The sequence below is a fragment of the Lissotriton helveticus genome, chromosome 9 (assembly GCF_964261635.1).
Source record: "Lissotriton helveticus chromosome 9, aLisHel1.1, whole genome shotgun sequence".
Lineage (NCBI taxonomy): Eukaryota > Metazoa > Chordata > Amphibia > Caudata > Salamandridae > Lissotriton > Lissotriton helveticus.
In genome coordinates, this window is record NC_136070.1 from 1,068,608,199 (window position 1) to 1,068,633,490 (window position 25,292).

General features: G+C 46.5%; 1 protein-coding gene across 1 annotated transcript in view; it reads right to left on the bottom strand.

Annotated features, from left to right (window-relative positions):
* The window catches only part of ACAD9 (acyl-CoA dehydrogenase family member 9), a 360,785-nt gene that overhangs the window by 83,147 nt on the left and 252,346 nt on the right, over positions 1 to 25,292 (bottom strand). Inside the window, exon 14 of the mRNA XM_078661437.1 lies at positions 14,931 to 15,057. Within this exon, the coding sequence (XP_078517563.1) occupies positions 14,931 to 15,057 (127 nt within the window). The remainder of the gene's footprint in view (positions 1 to 14,930; positions 15,058 to 25,292) is intronic.

Below are 25,292 nucleotides of genomic sequence, written 5' to 3' on the forward strand. Positions count from 1 at the left end.
GGGTTACGTGTAGGGTGACGGAACGATTACTCCCCAAACAGAAAAGGTAAGGGCCATAGAAGAGACACCCTTCCCGACAACCAAAAGGGATCTTAGAGCATTCTTAGGCCTTATAGGATATTACCGCAGGTTCATTCCAGGCTTCGCAGAGATAGCATCTCCCCTGACAGATCTTCTTAGGAAGGAAGCCAGACCCAAAAACCTTCTCAATCCTTCCGCAGAAGTATTAGGTGCATTTAGAGAATTAAAAAAATGTATCACCACAAAGCCAGTTCTCATTTCCCCTGACTTTGAGAAAACGTTCATCCTAGCCACTGATGCTTCTAATGCAGGAATAGGGGCTGTTTTAACTCAGGTAGGGGGAGACGGACACGAGCACCCTGTTCTATACGTAAGCAGAAAACTGTTTCCAAGGGAGAGCAAGTATCCAACGATAGAGCAAGAGTGTCTAGCCATTAAGTGGGCTATTGACAAACTCCGCTATTACCTAGAGGGAAAGCCATTGATCCTCTACACTGACCACGCTCACTTGAAATGGATGTATAGGAACCAAGGGCAAAACCCTTGTGTACTTCGTTGGTTCTTGTCCTTACATCCCTTTGCCTTTGAAGTACGCCACAAAAAAGGGAAAGACAATAACAATGCTGACTACCTGTCCAGGGTCTTTCCTCTCCCCGAACGGGAGAATCCAGGGGGGGGAGGTGTGTGACGGGGCGGACCAACCTGATGAAGAAGTGCGGTAATGGTGGGCTGCCAGAGACAACTTTCCCCCTCTTATCCCATTTCAGCAGGAACCCTGGAGAACAGTTTATCAAGCTTTATTAGGCGCTGAGGAAGAACAAAGACCGGGCGCCTTTAATTGGAACTTTATACATGACGAGACTCCACCCCTTGCTGACATCAGAGGTTACAGCCGGTCTCAAGAAGAGGATTCCCGGAAGGAGGAGCACGGCGTGTATCCAAAGGAGGAAGAAGACGCGAGCTGGAGAACGAGTGGGAGAAACCGGAGATTGGAGGAAGGAGGAGACGGCGAGGAGACGAGGTCGGGACCCGGATCCAACGCGGAAACGCCAGGAGGCCAACGACCCCACGAGTCGCCCTGCCACGGTCCCAGGGTAGGAGCGTGGCTTGAACAGGTACGGGGCAAACTGGCGGGCTGGGTTGGACGAAAGGAACACCCGAATGTGTGAACCTGTGCTCCTCCATATAAGCAAGCCCCTTGTATATACTTAGTTTTGTATATACTCGCTGTTTTCATTACACCCCCAAGCGCACTGCCCTTCACATATGCCGATTGTTCACCACAGTGCACCCTGGGAGATATAGTTTTCCTCACTCCCCTGGTCCCGGGTTAGGTTCAAGATTGTAGGACGGTCGCCCTGATTCTCCTTTCTTTCTTTGTTTTGGAGTCCGACCATTCTGATACGGAGACCTCGGGACAGGGAAGAAAAGATTCGCCAGGTCCAGAAGAAGTTCACCATACCCCCCCCCCCGCTCCGTTTCTACAAACAAGAAGAACAAGACGGATCCCGCAGCTTTTGCAGGGAAAGACTATCTAGTAGAAGGAAAAAAGTGTTGGGCAAAATAAAACCATCTCTGAAACGACTTGGTCTACTGTCTGATTTTGATTCCCCCGCCACAACACCCCAGAACACAACACACCCAGATCTCTCAGGAATCGCTGTAACAAGACACACCCATTCGCTCGCACTCTTGTACCTGTCCACAATAAGATCTGACAGAGACATGAAACAGTTTTAAATATTTATTTTAACTAATGTGCTCTAACATGCAGTATATGTGCCACAACAAGCAAAAAAATGCATAGTACATCTATAGTCAGCTTAGCAGCTAGTTCATATATCAAAATGGGAGTTGTCATAATGAAAAGACAATGGAGAAAATACTATAATTCCTGACCTCCCTCCCCTTGCTAAGAAGAATGAATATGCTACTTACCAGTATGCATCTGTTCTTGGCATGTAGGGCTGCTGACATTCAAATCTATAGCATAGATCGCCGCCTAGTGTTGGGTCCGGATGATTGCACATTGTTGTCCTGGAAGAGTCTTCGAAGTATCACGAGATAGGTTGTCCTCCCCTGGACTAGAGTGCGCATGGGCATCGACTCCATCCCCAGATTATTTTTAGCCATTGTGGCAAAGATGGAGTGTAATAGTGTAAGCGATGGCCATGCTAAGAGTAAGTGTTAAAAAGTCTGCAGCCGCTACAGGCGCCGGGGAGGAGGGCGGGCGATATGAATGTCAGCAGCCCTACATGCCAAGAACAGATGCATACTGGTAAGTAGCATATTCAGTTCGAGGCATGTGGGCTGCTGAATTCATATCTATAGCATAGAATACATAGCAGTCCCTCCATTACCGGCGGCCGCCTGTGCCAGCTGCAGAAGTCTGAGAAAGCGTTTTAAGAACAGTCTGCCCTACAGCTGCTTAAAGTGCACATCTACACAGTAATGTTTAGTAAATGTGTGTGGTGTAGACCATGTGGCTGCTCTACAAATATCTTCCAAAGGGATATTACCAAGGAAAGCCATAGAGGCCCCCAACTTTCGGGTGGAGTGGGCTCTTGGAGGGACCGTTAAAGTGCGCTTAACCTTGTGATAGCAAATCTGAATGCACTTAACGATCCACCTGGCTATACCTGCTTTGGAAATGGGGTTGCCTTTGTGCTGGGCTGAGAAGGCAACAAAGAGTTGTTGTGTTTTCCTAAAGTCTTTGGTCCTATCGATGTAGTACATCAAGGCTCGTTTGACATCAAGAGTGTGGAGCATTCTTTCGGCAACTGTTTCTGGGTTTTGAAAGAATGCGGGCAGTTCAATGGTCTGATTGACATGGAACTGAGAAACCACTTTAGGAAGAAATTTAGGGTTAGTGCGCAGCACCACCCTGTTGGAGTGAATTTGAATGAATGGCTCTTGTACAGTGAGCGCCTGTAGCTCAATAACACGTCGCAGAGACGTAATGGCAATGAGAAAAGCCACTTTCCATGTCAAGAACTAAATCTCACATGAATGTAGAGGCTCAAAAGGTGGGCCCATCAACCTGGTGAGGACTACATTGAGATTCCATACAGGAGCCGGCGGGGTCCTGGGAGGGATGACCCGCTTCAGGTCTTCTAGGAAAGCTTTAATGGCAGGCACTCTGAAGACGGAGAGATGCTGCCTGTTCTGGAGATAAGCCGCTATGGCGGATAAGTGTATCCTGATGGAAACGTATGCTAGATTGCATTTGTAAAGATGTAACAAATAGCAGATGATGTTGGGAGTGGATGCATCTAGCGGGTTGATGTTGTGTGTAGCACAGTAAATGACAAACCGCTTCCATTTTGCTGCATAGCAGGCTCTGGTGGTGGGCTTTCTCGCCTCCCGTATGATATCCATGCATTCAGGAGGCAAGTCAAGGTAGCCAAACTCTAGGACTTCAGGAGCCAGATCGCCAGGTTGAGCTGTTGCGGATCTGGATGCTGAACGTCGCCATGGCTCTGCGTCAAAAGCTTGGGCGTGAGGTGTAGCCTTTGATACGGTACCACGGAGAGTTCCAGAAACGTGGTGTACCATGGCTGGGGTGCCCACGTTGGAGCAACCAGGATGAGAGTCATCGAGTGTTGCTTTAGCTTTCTTGCCACCAGCGGTATGAGAGGTGCTGGGGGAAAAGTGTACGCAAATCTGCCTGACCAGTTCATTCATATCGCATTGCCTTGCGACTGTGCGTGAGGGAAACTGGCGGCAAAGCTTTGGCATTTTGCGTTTTCCCTTGTGGCGAACAGGTCTATCTGTGGATGACGCCACTTCTGGAAGTACGGGCAGAGTACTGATGGATGTATCTCCCACTCGTGCATCTGGTGGCTATACCTGCTGAGCAGGTCCGCCATCTGATTGTCTGTGCCTGGGAGGTGTTCCGCCATGAGGAAGATGTTCCTTTGAATGGCCCACTTCCACATGCTCTGAGCCAGATGAGACAACTGTGGAGAGTGTGTACCTCCCTGCTTCTGGATGTAGTACATGGCTGTCATGTTGTCCGTCCGGATCAACACGACCTTGTTGCACAGATGTACTTTGAATGCTTTCAGTGTCATGAAGATTGCCATCAGTTCTAGGTAGTTGATGTGCATCTTCTTTTGCTGTATCGTCCATAGTCCCTGCACTGTGTAGTGGAGTACATGAGCTCCCCATCCCTGGAGAGACGCGTCCGCCGTCAGGATGATCTGTGGGACAGGCTCTTGGAACGGTCGGCCCTTGCAAAGGTTGTGTGGATTCCACCAATGCAGAGAGTTGTATGCCCGACCGGTGACCAACACTAGGTCTTTCAACTGTCCCTGAGCCTGATTCCACTGATGCGCTAAGCATTCCTGGAGCGGACGCATATGTAACCTCGCGTGCGGGACTATGAAAATGCAGGAGGCCATCAAGCCTATCAACTGCATGAACACTCTCGCAGGGAGCGAGTGTTGCGGTTGGAACTGTTGGATTAGTGACTGGATGTTGTTGATCCGCGCTGAAGTTGGCTGAGCCGTGGCTGCCAGAGTATTGATTGTTGCACCTAGATATTGCCGCACATGGGCTGGCTGAAGGTGCGACTTTGGATAGTTCAGGGAGAACCCCAGACTGCGAAGAAGGTGAATGGTGTGGGACATGTCGGCGGCGCACTGCTGGGCCGACTTTGCCTGAACCAGCCAGTCGTCCAGATAAGGGTAGACATGGATGTGTTGTCTCCTGAGGTGCGCCGCCACTGTCGCTAGACATTTGGTGAACACTCTGGGGGCCGTGGTCACTCCGAAAGGAAGGACCTTGAATTGATAATGCCGATTTTGAATGGTGAATCGGAGGTATTTTTTGTGTGATGGATGGAGTGGAATGTGGAAGTAAGCATCCTTGAGGTCCAAGGTTGCGAGGAAGTCTCCCTGATTGAGGAGCGGAAGAACCTGCTGTAGCGTTAGCATGTGGAAGTGTTCTGAGAGAATGTACTGGTTTAGGGGCCTGAGGTCCAAAATAGGCCTTAGGGACCCGTCCTTCTTTGGGATTAAGAAGTACAGGGAGTACACCCCTGTGCCTTCCTCCTCCACTGGCACGAGCTCTATAGCGCCCTTTTGCAGCATGACGAGAACCTCCTGCTGCAATAAGTGCAAATGCTTTGTGGACATAGGACGGTGTTTTGGTGGTATGTTGGGTGGAGTGGATGTGAGCTCCAAACAATAACCGTACTGGATAAGTTTCCTGACCCACCTGTCTGTGGTGATGGTTTTCCAGACTGGCAGGAACTGCTGGATTCTCCCCCCGACAGGTGTGGAATGGTCGGGGGGCAGTGACAGGACGTCACTGTTTGTTGGAGGCGGAGGAACAGGAGTTGTTGTTGCCCTTGCCTCTGCCCTTGGCGGTGTTGCCCCGATAACCTCCTCTATTTTGTTTGGGGTAAGAGGATTGCGCCCCACCTTTATTGAATTGTGTTTGCTGGGACATTTGGCCTCTGGAAACACCCCTATTGCCTGAGCGACGAAAAGTGCTCCCCCGAAACTGTTGGGATTGGAGAGCTCCCATGGACTTGGCAGTCTCGGTATCCTTTTTTATTTTTTCCAAGGTGGTATCCACCTCAGGACCAAATAATCTGTCAGGGTTAACTGGCTAGTTGAGGATGGTAGTTTGTATCTCAGGCTTAAATCCAGAGATTCTGAGCCATGCTTGTTGTCTTAACATCACACTGGTGTTAAGTGCCCTGGCTGCAGTATCGGCAACGTCCAGTGCACACTTAATTGAAGCGTTGGAGATGAGCTTCCCTTCCTGGATAAGCATCTCCGCAGCCTCCTTATATTGGTCTGGGAGATGTTGCAACAGGGTCTCTAGTGTGTCGTAGTGTGCCCTGTCGTAGCATGCCAAGAGCGCCTGCGTGTTAGAGATACGCCATATATTGGCCGCCTGAGCTGCTACTCTCTTTCCCGATGCTTCTAGCACTTTGGACTCTTTGTCCGGGGGAGGAGCTTCACCAGTGGTTTGCGAATTCGCCCTCTTGCGGGCATTAGAAACGACCAGGGAGTCCAATGGCAACTGGCCCTTGATGTAGGTGGGATCGCCAGGTGCCGGCCGGTATTTCTTTTCAATTCTAGGGTTGACAACCCTTGCCCATGTGGGCTCTTTAAAAATGTCCGCAGCATGCTTGAGGACCCCTTTTAGCATTGGGAGGGTTTTCACAGTCTTTTCAGCTGTTGAAAAAGTGTCAAAGAGGAAGTCCACCTCCACAGGGTCAGCATGGAGTTCAACGTCGTGGTTCTTAGCCGCCCTTTCAATCAAGGCATTGAATGCCGCAGAATCCTCAGTGGGAGACGTTTTGATATTGTATATCTGAGGGTCGAGGGCGGGTTGCTGATCCCCCTGGTCACCTGTGTCCACCCATGCGTCCTGTTGTGCATCAGGATCTGTGTGGGCCGGGAAGCTGTATTCCTCATCTTGATCCCCAGCATCCTCGGCATCGTAATAAGTTGGCGAGGGCGTGGCAACTCTTTGAGTCCGAGGAGTCAGTGGTTCGACCAAGACCGGTGATTCAGAAGCAGGCCTTTTGCGCTTCAAAGGAATGGTATACGACTCCAAAGGCGTCGTTGCCGTAATTTTCTGCTTGTAAAGCGTAAGCTTCCCAGTGTCGGCATCGATGAAACGTTCCGACTGTTCCTCCAGTAATGGTGGTCGATGCGTCAAGCCCCCAGCCGGGAGAGTAGGCGTCGACCCCACAGCACTGTGGGTTTTCGCTTCGGGCGCCGCCCGTGGTGCGAAGGCCTTCGGTGCCACCTTCGGCGGCAACGTGAAGAGGATTGGCGTCGATGACTTGGAGGTGGGGACCGACTGCTTCGGTGCGGAAGGCGTTTTGGGGTCTTCCGCCGAGGCCTTGTCCCTGATACGCTTGAGGGAGTCCGAGACCTGCTTCGTGAAGGAAGCGGACGGCTTCGCCGATACGACAGACGACCTCGGTCCAGCAACGTGGGAAGACTCGATCGTCGATGACTTTGGCTGGTCGGTCCGAGGCTTGCCCGTGTTGGTGTCCTGGGCAACTGCTTTAGGGGCACCAACCCTTGGCTCGATGTCCTTGCCGGTCTTCGGCTCGACGCCCTTTGCTGCCTTAGGTGCCGCGCCCTTGCTTGGCTCCGGCTCGACGCCCGATCCGGACTTCGGCTCGACGCCCTTGCTTGACGGAGTCTGGACGGCCTTTTTGGGCTTCAGCTCGACGCCTTTAGTTTGCTTCGGCTGGACGGATTTCACTGACTTTGCCGGGTCGACAGGCTTCCTCGGCTTGGGCTGTCCCGACACCTCGGAGGACGAGGGTGTCGACGGTGGATCAGAAGGTTTCGGTTTCGATTGCACCTGAACCACTTTAGGTTGTGCGGACACCGAAGGTTTCACTTTCGGTTTCGATTTCTTCAATGGCGGCTCCGTCAAAGTGTCCGTAGCCGGGCCGGGAGGCGGGGCCGTGGATTTTGGTAGAAGGTCTTGGGTAAGGCCGATAGGCGATTCCTCGACCTGAGCCTTTGTAAGTGTTCGAACGGGGCATAGTTCGTCCTCTGAGCTATCTTCCATGGCCCCATAGGCCTCATCGTCGTCTCCTACCTCGTCGACGACTTCTTGTACAGGTAGGCCTTCGACGTTCACTTGATAGTCGTAGTCGACTTCTTCCGCTGGAGGTGAAATCTGCAGCTGAACGTCGTGTTCGTCTGCTTCTTCGCTGTCGAAGATGTCCACTGGTGCCGGGGCCGACTGCCGGGCCTCCAGCGCGCCAAAGCCGAATCGTTTTCTTCGAACGAAACCGGGAACAAGCCATACAGTTGGCTTCATCGTGGTCCGGCGACAGGCACTTGTTGCACACCGGGTGGACGTCGATGTGTGGGTACTTCGATCCGCACACGGGACACTTCTTGAACGGGCTCCGTTCCATGTCGTGTCGTCGAGGGTCTTGCTGCGTCGACTGGGCCTCGAGCTCCAAAGAGTCACGCGACTCCCTGGATGTTGAACTTGGAAGGCGAGTCCGAACAGAACCGGGCACCGAACGCAAACAATACCGACGATATAGAGACAAAAAGGCCTTTGGGCCTCGAGAATATTGTCGATTCCGAACTGAGAGAACGAAAGTACATCCGAACCCAATTGCGGAAAAAAACAATCTGGGGATGGAGTCGATGCCCATGCACACTGTAGTCCAGGGGAGGAGCAACCTATCTCGTGATACTTCGAAGACTCTTCCAGGACAACAATGTGCAATCATCCGGACCCAACACTAGGCGGCGATCCATGCTATAGATATGAATTCAGCAGCCCACATGCCTCGAACGTATTGTTATATAACAGAAGATCTCTGGGCTTTGTCAGCAGAGCCCACACATTAGTCTATAGATGGTAGTTCTGCATCATAGGTGCGGTCTCGTTCTTTTCCCTGGAAAGGTCCCTCTCCAAGTGTGTGCCCCCTAAGCATGTATCCCCATAATATCAAAGTAGGAGTTTCCAACAACAGCTGCATTGGTATGTTTTGTCTAGGTGCTAGGGCCTGACCAGAACAGAATAACAAGGGGCATTATTTATCGATCTTGCTTACAATGTTCAGACTAAACTCCAGGAACAGGCAGAGAACGAACACAGAAGTCAGTTCTCACATGAAAAGGCACGAACAAAGTCGTTCGCAAAAATAAAGCCATGTAGTAACGTGCGCAAAGCTGAATAATGGCTGCAGGGCTCATGCTAACTTAGTGATGTTAACAATGTCCTCAACGGCCACGTGATAAAGTGTGTGTTTAATTTGCACAGCCTGAATAAGGCTGCTGACTATTTTTTTGTGTGTAAGATACTGAAGAGGGGTATTAACCTTAATGCTCTTAGTGAACCAGGCTGCCTTGTAATGGTATTTTGAGGTGTTATTAATCTTCTGTTTGCCTAGTCTCCAGGTCTGTTTAGATATATGTTTGTATATACCAAATATAACCTTTGTATTCCCAACATTAGTGGTAAGCTTGTTACAGTACCGACATTAGTGGTAAGCTTGTTACATTCCCGACATTAGTGGTAAGCTTGTTAAGAGCATTGTATAGGTTTAGTAGATTAAGTGGTTGCTGCATTCCAATTTGTGTGGTCAATGATGATCAGATCATCTGCATAGTACAGGGGGTGCATGCCTATCGATCTATGAGGGTAGTGTTTTAGCACTGGGAATATCTTGGCTCAAGTTAGCTGCTTAGAGATTGAACAAAATAGGTGCTAGTAAACAGCTTTGCTGCAAGCCACGTTTAGTGGGTATGTCATGTGTTGTCATGTTCTCACTGCCAAGATCAATACATACCCATGTATTGCATTACAAGGAAATAATTGCCTTCAAAAGACTAGCGTGAATGCCTCATTGGGCCAGTTTGTACCATAGATAAGGTGACGGTGTCCTTCTCTCAACAAGATCACTATCTTTCGACTCTCCTGGTAGTTATCTTTACCCAAAGGAGGGTCGGTGTTGTCTTTGGTGGCTTCATTCATTATCGGTGCGCTGAAGAGCGAGGTGGAATTAATTCCTCCTATTTTGCCAAGGTGGGTGGCCGTAGGCGGTTCTTTCCATTCTGCAATTGTTTCTTGGTAAGAGTTATAACTCTTGGTAAGCTTTACATTTTTCACAAGTAGTGCTAATAGCTCCGAAGGTGTGCATAATAGGTCAGCTATTGAGGTACAGTTAGTGCTATACCTGGTTTGCACAAGACCCTTTATTTTAAATTGGTAATTTTTGAGTCAGTGTTAGATACTGTGTTAGCCAGAAACTGCATAGGTCAACTTGTAATTCGAGTTTGTGCAATTGCTATGTTTGCGTCTTATTTGCTGCCAACAAGTATTAATTCATGGACATGAGGCCATTATAAGTTGACTGTCATATTGTGTGCGTGTTCTCTTGGTGTTTGGTCCTGCAATTTGGTCTGCAATCGATTGTTTAATTATTTCCAACATTTTGGCGCATGAGTGGTTCAGTAGGAAGCTAGTTAGCTCGCTTCGTAAGGGACTCTTTGTAGCCCATGGGGAGGAGGCTTTCCAGTTTACAAAGCATACATCTGGGTCATTTGATTGGTGCACTTGTGCCACAGTTCCTGTAGATTTGTAATATAGGTGTAGATACGTAAAATCGATTGAAGGGTGATGTAGTGATCACTAGAGGTGGAGAGAGAGGTCAATTGTTGAGGAAAGTTCTGTCAGGCTTGCCCCTCTCCATGTAGTCCAGATTATTTTCTGCCAGAGTGGAGGATACTCCTGTTAGTACTTCTTGGGGGATACTAGGTGTTCTGGGAAGTTCCGGAGGCACAGAGGTGGCTCATCTTGCCCTTATTTCAACTGAATATCGAAGTCTAATTTATGTTAAAAAAAGAACTACTCAATCCAGGAGGCATTAGTCTTAGCTTCTAGCCTTCTGTCGCAAAGTCATATGAGACGATTTCCAGGGACTTCTGTTCCTGTTTTTTAACAATAGTGCCTGTGGCGTTCGGAGTACTCTGTGTGATTGAACTGATTTCAGATGCTCTGCAACTCTTAATTGGCTCAGACAGTTTACAACGCACTATAGAGATTTTGTATGCAAACTTCCAACTTTGGAAAAGATCTAGAGAGAGCAGATGCCACAATCACTTCTCTTTGCGCCTAAAGATTTTGTAGTTGTGGTCATTAGCACCAGACCCTGAAATGAGCAAGTGGTTATTGTTACCATTATTGTTCAACTTATTTGCTTCGTTTAGTTGTATGGTGTTGCCACCTTCCCTGTGGGTAGTCTGCTGATAGTTTGGTATGCAGTGTGCACCTGGATACAGTTTGTAGTAACAGATACAGGTGGCACAAGCACAACACCTTGCAGAAAAGGTCTTCCTCCTCAATTCTTGCACTTCACATTTTAGGGCTGCGTGCAAAGCTGTACTATTAAAGGGGGCGCTTGTTGTTGCTGCTTGGAGGCCCAGATAGTGGAGTGCTGTCTGTGGCGAGACAGGAGGAGTTGGGCCGAAAAAGGATTCAACACTGAGGAAAGTGCAAGGAAAATAGTTGCAAAAACCATAGTTGATGGACAGAATGTAGAACAATGTCATACATTCACCCCAGTACAAGGATCTGGGCCTAAATCCATCGTTTTTTTGCACTCCACACCACCCTGGGTTAGACACTGGCTATATGCAAATCAGCTCTGACCCTGTGCCTCATGGGAACAGTCCAGTCCGAACTACCAAGCCATGTCTTTCCCAGACCGGAATCAATCATCCAAGGTCTGGTTTCTGGCTATCAGCCTTCATTCAGCCTGGATAGCTTGACTCCAGTGGTGTGGAGAGCCTGGGACTCACGTCTGAGCATACCCAGCCCACTCGGGGTGAAAATTGCAAAAACCTGTGTTTTTTGCAATTTTCACCCCGAGTGGGCTGGGTATGCTCAGACGTGAGTCCCAGGCTCTCCACACCACTGGAGTCAAGCTATCCAGGCTGATGAAGGCTGATAGCCAGAAACCGGTCCTTGGATGCTTGATTCCGGTCTGGGAAAGACATGGCTTGGTAGTTCGGACTGGACTGTTCCCATGAGGCACAGGGTCAGAGCTGATTTGCATATAGCCAGTGTCTAACCCAGAGTGGTGTGGACTGCAAAAAAACGATGGATTTAGGCCCAGATCCTTGTACTGGGGTGAATGTATGACATTGTTCTACATTCTGTCCATCAACTGTGTTTTTTGCAATTTTCACCCCGAGTGGGCTGGGTATGCTCAGACGTGAGTCCCAGGCTCTCCACACCACTGGAGTCAAGCTATCCAGGCTGATGAAGGCTGATAGCCAGAAACCGGTCCTTGGATGCTTGATTCCGGTCTGGGAAAGACATGGCTTGGTAGTTCGGACTGGACTGTTCCCATGAGGCACAGGGTCAGAGCTGATTTGCATATAGCCAGTGTCTAATCCAGGGTGGTGTGGACTGCAAAAAAACGATGGATTTAGGCCCAGATCCTTGTACTGGGGTGAATGTATGACATTGTTCTACATTCTGTCCATCAACTGTGTTTTTTACAGGAAAATAGTTGGGCCCGTGAGGGGAGGGCAGCGGGCATGCAGGTAGTGTGAGAGAGGGAGCTGGTAAACTGGCAGCTGCCTCTGGGCAAACACGCCACACTGATTGTTGTGATGGGGCTGGGAACATCTTACTTAGTACTTAAGGCGAGGGGAGTATGATTTGTAACCCTAACATGAATTACCAAAATGGTATGGGCCATGACGTGTACGGGGAAGGGTATAAAAGGCCCAGAACTTGTGGTTATAGCACTAAAGTATTATGTCAGCTCCAACATTTAGGCACACACTATATCCAAGGGCAAAGACACACAGCAACGTTACACTGACCTACTGCCGGCAGCCTCCGTTCATCACAGGGGAGCCTATGCACTTAGCGGAAAGTCCTTGGACCACTACTCCAGTGCCGCTACCACCACATATTCCATGTGTGATGCCCAGCACCAGTTTTATTCCAGTGCCACGCTGTTCACCATTCTGCCCACAAGATGTTGCCTCAGATCCTAGTCCTACCATGGCTCTCGGTGTCTAGCCACTCCTACCCCATGTCCGGGGGCCACACTGAATCCTCGACTAGGAGGCCAAAACTTTCACCAGGGCTCTCACCCAGAGGCTGAAGTCCCTTCGTCCATGGACAGTGATCCGTACCGTGAGCTCCGACATCTCCAGCAGCAAGGTCTGCCCAACGTCACATGCTATTCATCAAGCCACTTAGGAAAAGGATCTGTCAGCTACTCACATGGACTGCCCGATAATTCAGTCTGTCCGGGGTCCAATGGTTACTATCAGTTGAGTCTCACTTTAGGGAAACAGGGTGCACCTTTGTCCTGTTTATCCCTTAAGTGTGAAAATCGGTCTCATAGGCACACTTTCTCAATTGGTGTTCTGCACTATGGGGACACTTTACCTTTCTCATTGAATTCAGTATTTGTAGTGTAAAGAAATACATGTGACACTATGTCAATGTCTGCGCTCAACCGAGTAATAAAAACATACATATAAAACTATTCATGGGATTAATCAACTAAACAGAAGATATGTTGGAACTGTCCGGGATTCAGACTGTTGAGTATGCCTGCTACTTTGAAAGCAAGGTGGGGTAGTCTTAGAATAAACAACACATTCCCAGAATCCTTTTGTAGTTCACTACTGCCCATTAGACAAATGATTTCCCACTACTGACGACATCTGGATAGTGAAACTAGTTTCAGTGCATGAGATTCAACAATGGTATTGAAAGAAGGATGACAGGGGTTTATTTTAGATTTCTGCCAGGATTAAGTAATACAATTCCTGGCACCAACAATATGGAGGATTGCTAAGCAATTTCCGATCTCAGTTGATGATCTAAGCAATTTCATGCCCATTTCAAATTTCCCATTGCTGTCCAAGGGTATGGAATGTGCAGTTCAGGTGCAACTGCAGTACCATAATGAGCGCATTGAGTTAATAAATGTGCATAAGTCAGGATTCCACCCTACATAGAGAATCGAATTGGCACTAGAGGACATCTGTAATAACATGCTGTACGAGAGATCAGGGGTAATCTATAGTCCTGACATTCCTGGATTGTTGATGACCTTTGACATCAATACTTGATGGAGATGCTGGAGATCATATTGGACATGAAAAGAATGATTAAAGCCTGCCTGATATCCCTCTTATATGGGGTGGACTGAACAGAAAACTTGTGAACATGGTTCTTTCGCCCTTGGAGCATGTCAGCTGCAAAACCCAACAGCTCCTCAATGTTCCAATTCCTTTTAGAAAGATACATGCTCACACAACTGGATTCATTACGGTGACAATTCTGGCTTTCAGATATATGGATATGATACTCAGCTAATGGCAAAACACTAGAGGTATTTTATGGTTCAGGCATGCCTGAGAGACATTTTGTTGTTAACACAAACAAAATCTTTAGGTTTCTTTTGTGCACAACTATACTATATGATACCCACTTTTTAAAATGCCCTTATGAGCTGCTTTGTGATTTTACTGGAGTGCAATAATCAATAAACCTTGACTCCTTTAACAGAGAATTATTTTTACAGTTACAAAGGAATATTCCTTTAAGCAGTCTGCAAGATTCAGCAGACTTGCAGCACATGTAGAGAATGTTATTCAACTGGCTTGCATGCTCATTGAATACATTGTTATACATGATGGGAATTAACATTCCATCAATAAGGGGTTTAAGTTTAACATTAATGACTGAGACTCATAATTGTTTTATTTTTTTCTCCTCCATACTTTCCGTAAATCTGTGAGATATCCTGAAACAGCATCCATATAATTCATTGAAATGCTTTCAGTGAATTACTCTGGCATGTCTGACTAGCAATAAACAATACACCATGACATGTTGACTACCACTGTGCTGGTGTGGTCCACCAGATCATTTTAAATAAGCGACCTTCCAGGGATTAATAATAAAAATATATATGTTTTTTCAAATACCAATTTAATTTCCACCCAATATTATCCTTTCTGTAAACTTATGATATCCCTAAGCAGAGGGCAGGATCTAATAAGATCCCTACCCTTTCAGTCCAGTTTGAAGAAATTTGCTGTACTTGTCCACCTAAAATAAGGGTTTCTTCTCAACATGTAGGCTTGATGTCCTTGAACAAGGTACCGAAAACCCTCAGGAAATTACTAGTATGTGGCTGTTTATTGTAAGTGTAATGCCAGTTGCTCAATTGTGCAAGTGGAATACAAGTTAGTTGTGGTGGTTCGCTGGAGTAGAAGAAAACACTTGGGCCACCCACCATATCTTAAGGGACGATGCACCATACGTTTTTTAAACATATAACAAAGTATAGTGCCTCCTGCAGTACAAATTAAAATATTAATAAAATATTGCAAATGATGACAATGTAAGCTAAGTACCTCTAGGCTCGGATGAACCACCCCATCTTGGCCAGTCAATCCAAAATTAACTTTTGTACCAATGCTATCACGAAGCCTCTTGACCGCCATTCCTAATACAACTCCAATATTGCCTTTCTTCATTTCTCTGCGGGATTACAAATGTATCACACATTAATAACAAAGAAGGCACCATTCTATTGAGATACACATAGTACATAAAGTGTGCATGCAATTATTACTATTTCTTAAGCATATATAACGTAGTTTAGATGCCATAACCATATCACTTTACCAATAATAAATAGGTAAATACCCATAGGGCACTGCCAATGCCAAGGGACTCCTAATGTTACATAAATAAGATTTGTAGGTACTTTGCGTCTCATATGACTGTACTTTCTAAATCCTTGGTCCCGCAAAAAAAGATGGCAGCACTCATCAATCCTTACCACACAATAGAATGTGTCCTGAAAAGTCTAGCTTAAAGCTAGAAAGCAAAATGCACTCTCCAACGGCCTGGAAGAAAATATTGGCTTTTCATAAGCACCTACATCCTAGAGTGTCTGAGTTTAATGCTTGTTCAACAAACAAACAGAAAGGTTTGCTTTCCAGGCTTTTTGTAGCCATGATTTTGGACAAAAGCAGACAGCAATGACTTTAGGTGCCTTTGAACAACAGAGGTAACATACAAAGCCCTGCAGCACTCCAAATATTGGCGGCCCAACAAGAAACACATACAACACAGTGTCAACACATTAGAAATATGCCTGGATGTTCCAGCCATCTCTTAAGGTGCAGAGCCTTTTTACACATGCCTAAGAAAAGCATGAAAAGGGAAACAAGGGGGTAAAGAAACACTGAAAAACAGTGGCAACGGGAAAAGCTCGTATGAGAAAGTACCTACAAGGGTGAGGTAAAGAGGCAGGGAGTGTCTAGTAGTGAATTGAAAAGGCATGAGGTGGAATCAAGACTATGCAGTACTGCAGTGATTCCCAAACTGTGTGCCGTGGCTCCCTGGGGAGCCGCCAAACCTAGCCTGGGGAGCTGCGCGCCAAGCACTTTAATGCATTTAATGTGGACGGGTCTGTTGTCCTCAGTTAAACTAATTAAACTTAAAAGTATGATGTTTATGGTTTGTAAGTAACATGCCTAAAGCTGTAAATGTTGTGCTCAATTGATGGCATGTCGAGGGAGATGACCTCCATATTTCACTGGATCCCCATGTTTCAACACTCCCAAAGTAAGCGGAAGATGCCGGATTTATTTTGTTAGACTCGTTAATAGTTCTGGTTTTTCCCAAATGTTTTTTACATCAATGTAAGTTATCAGGAAAGTACATTTGTCATGTCTATTAAGCACACGAAGTATTATTAAGTATTGACATTTGTACTTAAATCATAGGTACTTCCAGTACACATTTCTCTCAGTACACACACATTTCCAGACATGCCTGCTCTCTCCTTGAGCCCAGGGAAGTAAAACACCATGTACGGCATAATGGCAACATTTGGAAGCAAGAAAGGGGGACGTTTAAAAAAAAAAAAAAAGAGGAATTTATCTTACTTGCATTGATTTGGAGGCAATTTGGGAGGAGATTGCAAAATAAAGCTGTATGTGGTTTACAAAATTGTGAGACACCCTGCTGAGACAGGCGTGTTGGCACGTAGGACATGGGTAAAAATGGAAGTGCACGCAAATATTCTTCAAAGCAGAAACACTTTGACAATGGGGCCTTCATGCATAAGGGTGTTATCTAGCACTGTAAGTGGGATAAAAAAGTTGGAGAGGGAACTCTAAAAAATGCATGGGCAAAGAAGTGTTACTAGGAATATATTAGAGGAGCAGTCTTAGTAATAGGAAACACCCTGCGTATATCATCATAATACCTTCATCAGCTTCATTCCAATCATTTTCAGGGAGAAAAATGCAAATACTCCCGAAGCAAGGCTTACTTCCCCAAAAAATAACAGACGGGAGCCACGGGCAATAGCCAATTGGTCAAGAGAGCCGTGGGTCGAAAAAGTTTGGTTACCACTGCAGTACTGGTATTCAGATCCAAACGTCCGATAGAGCCAGCTGTCACCTTATGAACAAAACATTGGGCCTCAGCTCTACTTTTACAATTTAGACGCTGCTAACAGGTGATGGCAGGCAGGCTTACCTTTAAAGAAGTTTATGATGACACGTTAGGGAGAAATGGGGGAAGAACCAAATACCAAGTTTGCCTTATCCATTAGGTGCCATTACAACTGCCTAAATTGGAGCATTTTATCCTTTGCTTCACCGAGAAGGGGGAAAATGGCAGAAACGCTTTCAAAATTAAGACCAAGTCCTAACTTTTCAGGTGTCCTCTACATCCAATGAATGCTTGGTAAAAAACAATGGGACAGGCTTTCAGCGGATCCTTGTTTATTGTAAACAGTGTGCACGAGTATTTTCAAAAGGAGAATGTGAAAATAAGAATGAGGTCCAGTGCAGTAGCTCTACAAAACCCAGAGACTGAGGCAGCTCATTTTGAGAGAGGCAGTATCTATTGTCCTTTGCATATTAATTAAGATCCAGCAATGGAGTGAGCCCTATGATTTGTTTATCTTTCTTATCTCTACTACTGTTCTCCTTTCTCGTTCCTGAATAGATTATTGCTGCACTTCGCCACACTGAAAAATTAATGTGCAAATCTCTTATTCTCTACGACTTACAAGGCACATATTTCACCTTCCCTTGCACAGCTTTACTGACTTACTGTTCATTCTCAAAAAAATGTAGTTTTCTTTGTCTAGTGTTTATCTGTATTCATTATTTGGCACCTTCCCATTTATGTCATTCGGTTTCTCTGTATACCTTGTCTTAATCCTTATGTTCTGCTTTGTTATTTCTTTTCACTGTCAAAAGGCAAACTTGTGCTGCACCCTACTTTTATTCTTTCAACCTGCTTGAGCCTGAACTGCAGAACTAATTTGTTTGCAATGTGTTTGGAATTATCTACTCCTGTATGGGATTGTCACTATGCTGTTTTAGTTTTTATTTTCCTGGTTTTCCGAACATTTTGTTTCTGCTATATTCAGTTCTTTGGATAGCTATGCTTTACCAAATAAATGTTTTCGATGCTGTATATGTCCTCGGTCTCTTTCGCTTATAAAGAAATACCCCATGGATAAGTACATGCACTTTTTTGCAGCTGGCCACCAAATTGCTGGCTGCATGGATTTTAATGAATATCCTGGGAAAACTTTGGAGAAAATTACAAAAATCCATACTATTGTTCAGTATCAAAGAAGGAATAGAGCAATTTTCTAATCACTGACATATGGGAATCATCCACTTTTTTTACATTTCCATCTCCCAGTTTAAAAGAATTCCACGAGTGTCCAAACTGCGGTGGTACTTTGGGTAGGCAGAGGGAGGAGTCAACTTAGTTTTCACATATGAAGGGGTTTTGAAAGCACTCACCTATATCACCTACTGAGTTTCTACTACAGGAAGTCATTCTTGTAGTAAAGATGTATGCCCCGTGAGGATGTGGCAGCAAGTAGTGTGCTTCAACACATTGATGTACTCTGTAATGGCAAAGTTCTCCTGGCATGAAAGCTGCTCACCTCGGGTGTTAGGTCAGACTTTATTTATTCTCTAGAGATTAGGGTGCATTTCATTACCAAAACGCGTGTCTCCGTGTGCTGAATGCCAAGGGATACTTAAGCAGCCATTTCGATAAAAGTCTGTTATTTAATTTGATGAACTGGTTTGACTTGAAATTTTCCTCACTAATGAGTTCCTTAAGTATATACATATTTAATTATGACATTAACTCCAGAAAAACACAATAACTCAAGTATCTATAAAACGATTATTATTATTTAGAAAAAATGCATAGAGAAAAAAACATTAGCTTTTGAGGTTACAAATGAAATCTTCCAATATGCTTGCCCCCCCCCCCCCCCCGGCACACTTTCTTCACCTCTTAATGCTTTTTATCTGGGTTTTAACCTACAGACATGTCTTCAGTGTCCCAGCGTTTTGGTGTGTGCCCTGTGGAAGCAGCCTTGGTCAACTGTAGATGAGTAGAAGGCCCATTAGCTCCACTGCCTGAACTACACTTACCACTACATTTCTGTACTAATATTTTTTCTTTTAAAAGAATATCACCATCACCGATGCAGAGATTTAGCGACTTCTGACAACAAATATTGTGGGCATGGCAGGCTAGGGGCTATTGTGGGCATGGCAGGCTAGGGGCTGTCGAGGGCCCGTGGAGGAGGACAGTAACTTTACCTGACCCCCATGCCCACAATATCTTTGAAAGAGGAGCACACACTGCAGGATGGCTATGCAGAAGTCTAACGAACCTGACCGAGGGCAGCCAGAGCTTAGACCGGTAGCCCATGTGCTCCACGATGTGGGAGACACATCCCTGGGAGGGCTTCAATGGCCACATACTTCAGTAGAAGGAGAGCAAGGGTGGTGCTTCCCGACTCCTGTATGCAGCTCCTCAACCTTAAAGAGCCTTGTGGCGGGTCCAGGAGATGCCCCTTTCTAGGATCCAGGAGCATGTCTCATACAACGGCCCATTAGACAAATGCTATCACTGTGACACACAGCCAGAGAGTAGAGAACAATGCCATTACCTCTTAAATCCATCAATAACTCACATAAACATGAGAATAGAACACCTGGGTCTGCGATATTCCAGAAGAGAAGGCCGTGGACCACAACAGGGTGGCTGAGGGGGGCTCTAAGAAACCCACCAGAAGACCACCAATGCAGGACTGGTAGGTTGCATGCTTCTGGAGTGGGGGATGCATCCCGGAGGACTGCAATGCACAAATATATCTAAAAAGTGGTCTAAAGGACACAGCTCCCCACCCTCGCCTCCAGCGGGTCTTGGAGGAGGGGAAAAGGTCCCACTAGTGGCCTGTCTTCATGCACAGTGACCACGTGAATGGCAATGGCTGATATTCTTATGTTTACAAAAGGTATACATCAAAATTGTGACATAGTGTCAGGTAAATTCAATGGCTGCCCCAACTACATAAAAAGCAATCAATGGTTCACCTATACATGGGGCCACAACACTTATGTGAATAAAAGTGCATTAATAAGAATGGGATGATGACTCCTGAGTTTGACTGTTGACACTTGTGGTGTGTATCACTTAACTAGATGGAGCCTTAAACTATGGGAGGAGGACAGAAAATAACTTCTGGAGATGAAAACTACAATGCCTGAATTCCCCCTATGAAACTACTAAGGAGCACAAATATATTGTTCTTTTTAAGTAAGGGTGACCTAATGAGCGAATAACACCGAAGCATACTGTCCAGAAAATCCCACTGAGCTTTATTGCTGCCTCACCTACCCGCTTTTCATTGGTGACCCAAGCCTCCTCGGAAGAAACACTGGATAACAAGGTGCTCACAAAGGTGGATCTTCTTGATAAATGGGCCACCCGAGGCGAAAACTCAAGGAAGACATTAAAAGCGAACTGGTTTGGGATGGCTCTTTAGATAGATTCCTCTAACAACGTGGGACTTTAAGGGACTTTTCCCAAAAGTTTAAAACTAATCTGAAGACTTTGGCTCTATAGCGTAAACAATAAGGAAGATAAGTGTACACCTACTTCTCAAACATCCACAGAATCCACTCACGAATAGACAATATCCTGGTCAATAACACATTTGTGCCTTTGGTAATCAAGTCAGACATAGGTCTTATCTCCATCGCACATCATGCATCAATGTCCATCAACTTAGATATAGGTCCTAGAAAGAGGCCCTAAGGGGATGGAGGCTTCAACCATCTCTTATCAGACTGCATACTCAGACAAGAAATTATCCCTACTATAGAAGAATATTTTACCTTTAATGAGAATTAGATGATCTTGTAGGATGCCATATGGGAGCCCTTCAAAACAGTACTAGGGGGTAAAATGAAGTGGTTACTTACCAGTAGAAGTAGTTTTGCAGCCTGAAGAATTTTCTGGATTCACATGCTGCGCATCTATTCCACAATCTAGTGGTTGGGTCCGGAAGCGTGTTTGTCTTTCTTTTCTCTCGCTTTTTACTTGTGGGCATTGTCGACCACAATTTGGTGTTAAGTCCATCCCCTGTGTGACATCAGATGACACCCTAGAAGTTACTGTGCGTGGTCACCATCTGCAGATTCTTTTTTCTTCTTGCTTTTTTAATTCCTTTTTCTTCTCTTGTTTTTGGTAATTTCGCCTGCCATTAGGTGTTCTCCTCATCAGTTTGCTCCCCCCCCCCCCACTTCCGGGGATGCGGGTGGGGAGCATGTGAATCCAAAAAATTCTTCAGGCTGCAAAATTACTTCTACTGGTAAGCAATCATTTCGTTTTGCAGCATGAATCCCTTCTTGGATACACATGCTATGCGTATTGGTCACCTTGGGTAAGGAGGTGACTTTGGCGGCCATCTTTGAGCAGTCTAGCGCTCGGGGGTATTTGGAGCCGCCTACTTAAGACGCTCTTCACAACGCGCAGCGGGTGCGCCTTCCCTGCGCCTGAGTCGTGCCAGAGTCCTGCCCGTCTGCGCTCGTCAGCGTCTCGGAGGCGTTTAGGGGCGGGCGCTGGTTTCTGGTAGGTGCTGTGTCTTTGCTGAAATGCTTTCCTATTCTTCTCTTGAGCTTTTGGCTCTGCGTAGGGACCCCTCGCTTTGCCATCATATTTTTCCGGGAGGGCGTGCTTTTAGGAGAGGCTGTCTGGGCTGTGGCTGGCGCTTTCCAACCACCGACACTTATCGCCAGGCTGTACCACCTGCTCTAAACGATTGCCTTCTTCTCAATACTAGATCTCTCGGCAGACACTCCCTCGATATCTGGAATCTTTTGACAGAATCTAAACCACCTTGTCTGTTTCTCACTGAGACATGGCTTGGAGAAAGTTCTGGCCCAGATTTAGCTAATGCCATCCCTCCTGACTATACTATATTTAGGAGGGATAGAGTGATTGGCAGAGGAGGAGTCGCCGCTTTGGTTGTTCATAAACTCTTCTCCTGTACCACCTTTGCGATTGATAATATCCCTAATTGTGAGGCACTTGGCTTCGCTCTTACGCTGTCATCTCATCAATCGGTTGCTGGGATTCTACTTTACAGAGCACCTGGTCCTTTGGGGCCCTTTCTAGATGAACTGCAGGTGTCACTTTCTGTGCCCTGTCTTAAATCAGACCACTGTATTCTTCTGGGTGACTTGAACATTCATATGGATAACAACTCAGACCCTGATGCCCTTAAGCTGTGGGATACTACTTCACCTCTGGGGTTGGTTCCATATATTATCTGGCCAACTCATAATAAGGGCCATACCATCGATCAAGTTTTCTCCACGAAATCGATTAGTACGTCGATGCGATTTCCCGTCTTATGGTCTGACCACTTTCTGATAAAATTTACGATACCTCTTGCCTCCATGACTGCTCGGAGAGCATTGAAAGATCAGAAAGGATTTACACGAGCTTTTCACCAGGTCTCCGCCGAAATGGTGTCTGATGCGCTCTGTCGTAATCCCTGCTCACTCTCCGGCAGTCTGGAGGATGATCTTGAGTCGGTACATAAGTGGATGAGTGCCATCTTTGAGGAGCTAGCTCCAGGAAAGCTGGCTAAGTCGGCTGACAGGCGTGCTTCGGCCCCGTGGTTTACCTCATCCATGGTTGCAATGCGGCAGGAATGCAAGAAAGCCGAAAGGGCCTGGAGACGCCTGTATGACCCTCATCTTAAAGCCAGTTCTAGGAATGCCATTAAGTTATATCACAGGCATATCCTAGCAGGGAAAAAAGTCTACCTTGAGCGTAGAATAGACGATTCTGAGAGTACCAGCAAAGAGATTTTTAGGATAGTTAAAGAATTTACTTCCCCGTCCTCTGGTGCTCCCTTCCATACGCACACTGAGGTTTGGATCAGCCAGCTGGCGGATTTTTTCGTGGATAAGATTAGAGTTATCCACGATTCTTTTCGACATCCATGCCTTTCACTACCGTCGGGCTTTACATCTGGCCCGCCTATATCCATAACTGAGGAAGGCCCACTTTTGTCGGAATTCCCGGTGATGTCTCCCACGGTCTCTCTTGACCTTCTATCCCGGCTTAAGTCCGGCTCTCCATCTGACCCTTGCCCGGCTAAGTGTTTAGGGAAAATAGCGCCAGCTGTAAATGCGCTACTTAACCCTTTGCTTAATGCTTCCTTGAGCTCGGGTGTTGTCCCTCAAGCGTGGAAGCATGCATTGATTCTTCCACTGATCAAGAAGACCAACCTTGATCCCCTCATCCATGCTAACTACAGGCCTATCTCTCTCCTCCCTGCTCTGGCTAAGGTGACCATGAAGTACGTGCACAGCTCTATTTCCAACTTTATTGAGAACAATAATATTCTTCATGACCCTCAATCGGGCTTTCGCACGAATTTTAGCACTGAGACCGCTCTTCTCGAGGTCACCGATGCCATCAGAGAGGTTCTAGATGCGGGAGGGAAGGCCTATTTGGTTATGCTGGATCTGTCGGCGGCTTTCAACACCGTCCCCCATGAAGGTCTCCTTTTAAGATTCCAGGAGATCGGGTTTCGAGGGACGGTGTTGAATTGGTTTAAGTCATTTCTGACCGGCCGCCGGCAAGTGGTCTGGGCACCTCCGTTTTCCGTTGAAATGCCGCCGGTGGGGGTGCCGCAGGGTTCTATTTTGAGCCCTGCGCTTTTTAACATCTATATGGCCCCCTTGGCGGCGGTTGCGGAATCTTTTGGTGCCCAGATCATAACCTATGCAGACGACACCCAGTTGCTCTTTACATCTGTCAAGGGCAGGGACTTTGACGGCTCGAGGATCAGAGACTGCTTGGGAGCTGTTTTTGCCTGGTTCCAACGGCACAGCCTAAAATGTAATTCCGATAAATCGGAGTTACTTTTTTTGGGATGTCCTCCTGATCCTGGCTGGAAGGCCTAGTGGCCTTCTGACATGTTTCCACCGGACGCCGCCTCCTCCAAAGCCAAAAATCTGGGCTTTGTGGTAGACGATGGTCTTGCCTTCGGCCCTCAGATCATCGGTCTGACTGGCAAATGCTTCGGCCTCTTGAAGATGCTGCGGAAATTTCTTCCGTTGCTTTCGCTGTAGCACAGAAAGATCATCGTGCAGGCCTTGATAGGCTCGCGTTTGGACTACGCAAACGTTCTCTATCTTGGCCTGCCGGAATATCTTTTGGCCCGGCTACAGATTGTGCAAAACTCGGCGGCCAGAGCCATTTTTGGCCTCCAGCATAGATCTGGAGCTACAGAGCTGCTAAAAAAATTACACTGGCTTCCAATCGCTAAAAGGATCACTTTTAAGGCGCTCACTTTTGCCTTCAAGTCCCTTCATCAGATAGGCCCCAAATATCTTCAGAAGCGCTTGGCTTTTTATGTGCCTCGCAGGGCGTTACGCTCTGCGACTCTTTCCAAAGCCCTGATTCCGCCTATCCGTTTGTCTAGAATCGGAGGACGTTCCTTTCGATTGCTAGAGCCTCAAGGTTGGAACAACCTGCCTGTTTCGCTTAGGAAAGCTGCTGACTTGTTCTCTTTTAGAAAGGGACTTAAGACCTGGCTTTTCACTCAGTAATGGTTTGCCTCCCCTCTTTTCATGTTCACTGTGTTATGTTTCCCCTACTCCTTAGGCTCTTTGCCATAGCGCCGGGACACTCCTAGGAGTAGCCGTGCGCTATAAAAGAGCATTTTTAACATAACATAACATAACATAACATATTGGTATTTCATTCCTTGGGTAGGTTGGGCTGAAATGTGGGTATGTTGGAAAGCAGATATTGTAGTACTCTCTGTCCATACTGTGCTTCCTTGTTCATCTGAATGTCCACACAGCAGTATTTTGTGTAGGTGTGTGGGGATGACCAAGTTGCAGCCATGCCAATGTCATCAATGGGTACTTTTGCTAGGAATGCTAGAGTTGCGCCCTTCTTTCTAGTTGAGTGCATTATAGATGGTACGGGTATGGTCTTTCTATCCCTAGAGTAAAGAGGTTTGTATCGTCTCCACTATCCATCGTGTAATCATTCCCTTGGTCACCAATTGCCCTGGTGGAGGAGATGAAGAGTTGGTTTCCTTTCTGAAAAGTCTTTCTCCTGTAGGTACTACCTTAGTGTTCTTCACACGTCTAATGTGAAACGCCTTCTTGGCCTGCAACTTTAGTTCCTGACAAACGGCTGGTAGTTGTTTGCTTTGATTGATGTAAAATTGACACAACACCTTTGTCTTGTGAATCTACAGGTATGGCTCTTGTATTGTCAATGCTTGTTGCTCGCTGACTCTACACAGAGACATAATCGCTGTTAGGAAAGATGTCTTTAGGGTAAAAAACTACAAATCCGACTTGTACAGTGTTTCAAACGGCTCGGTC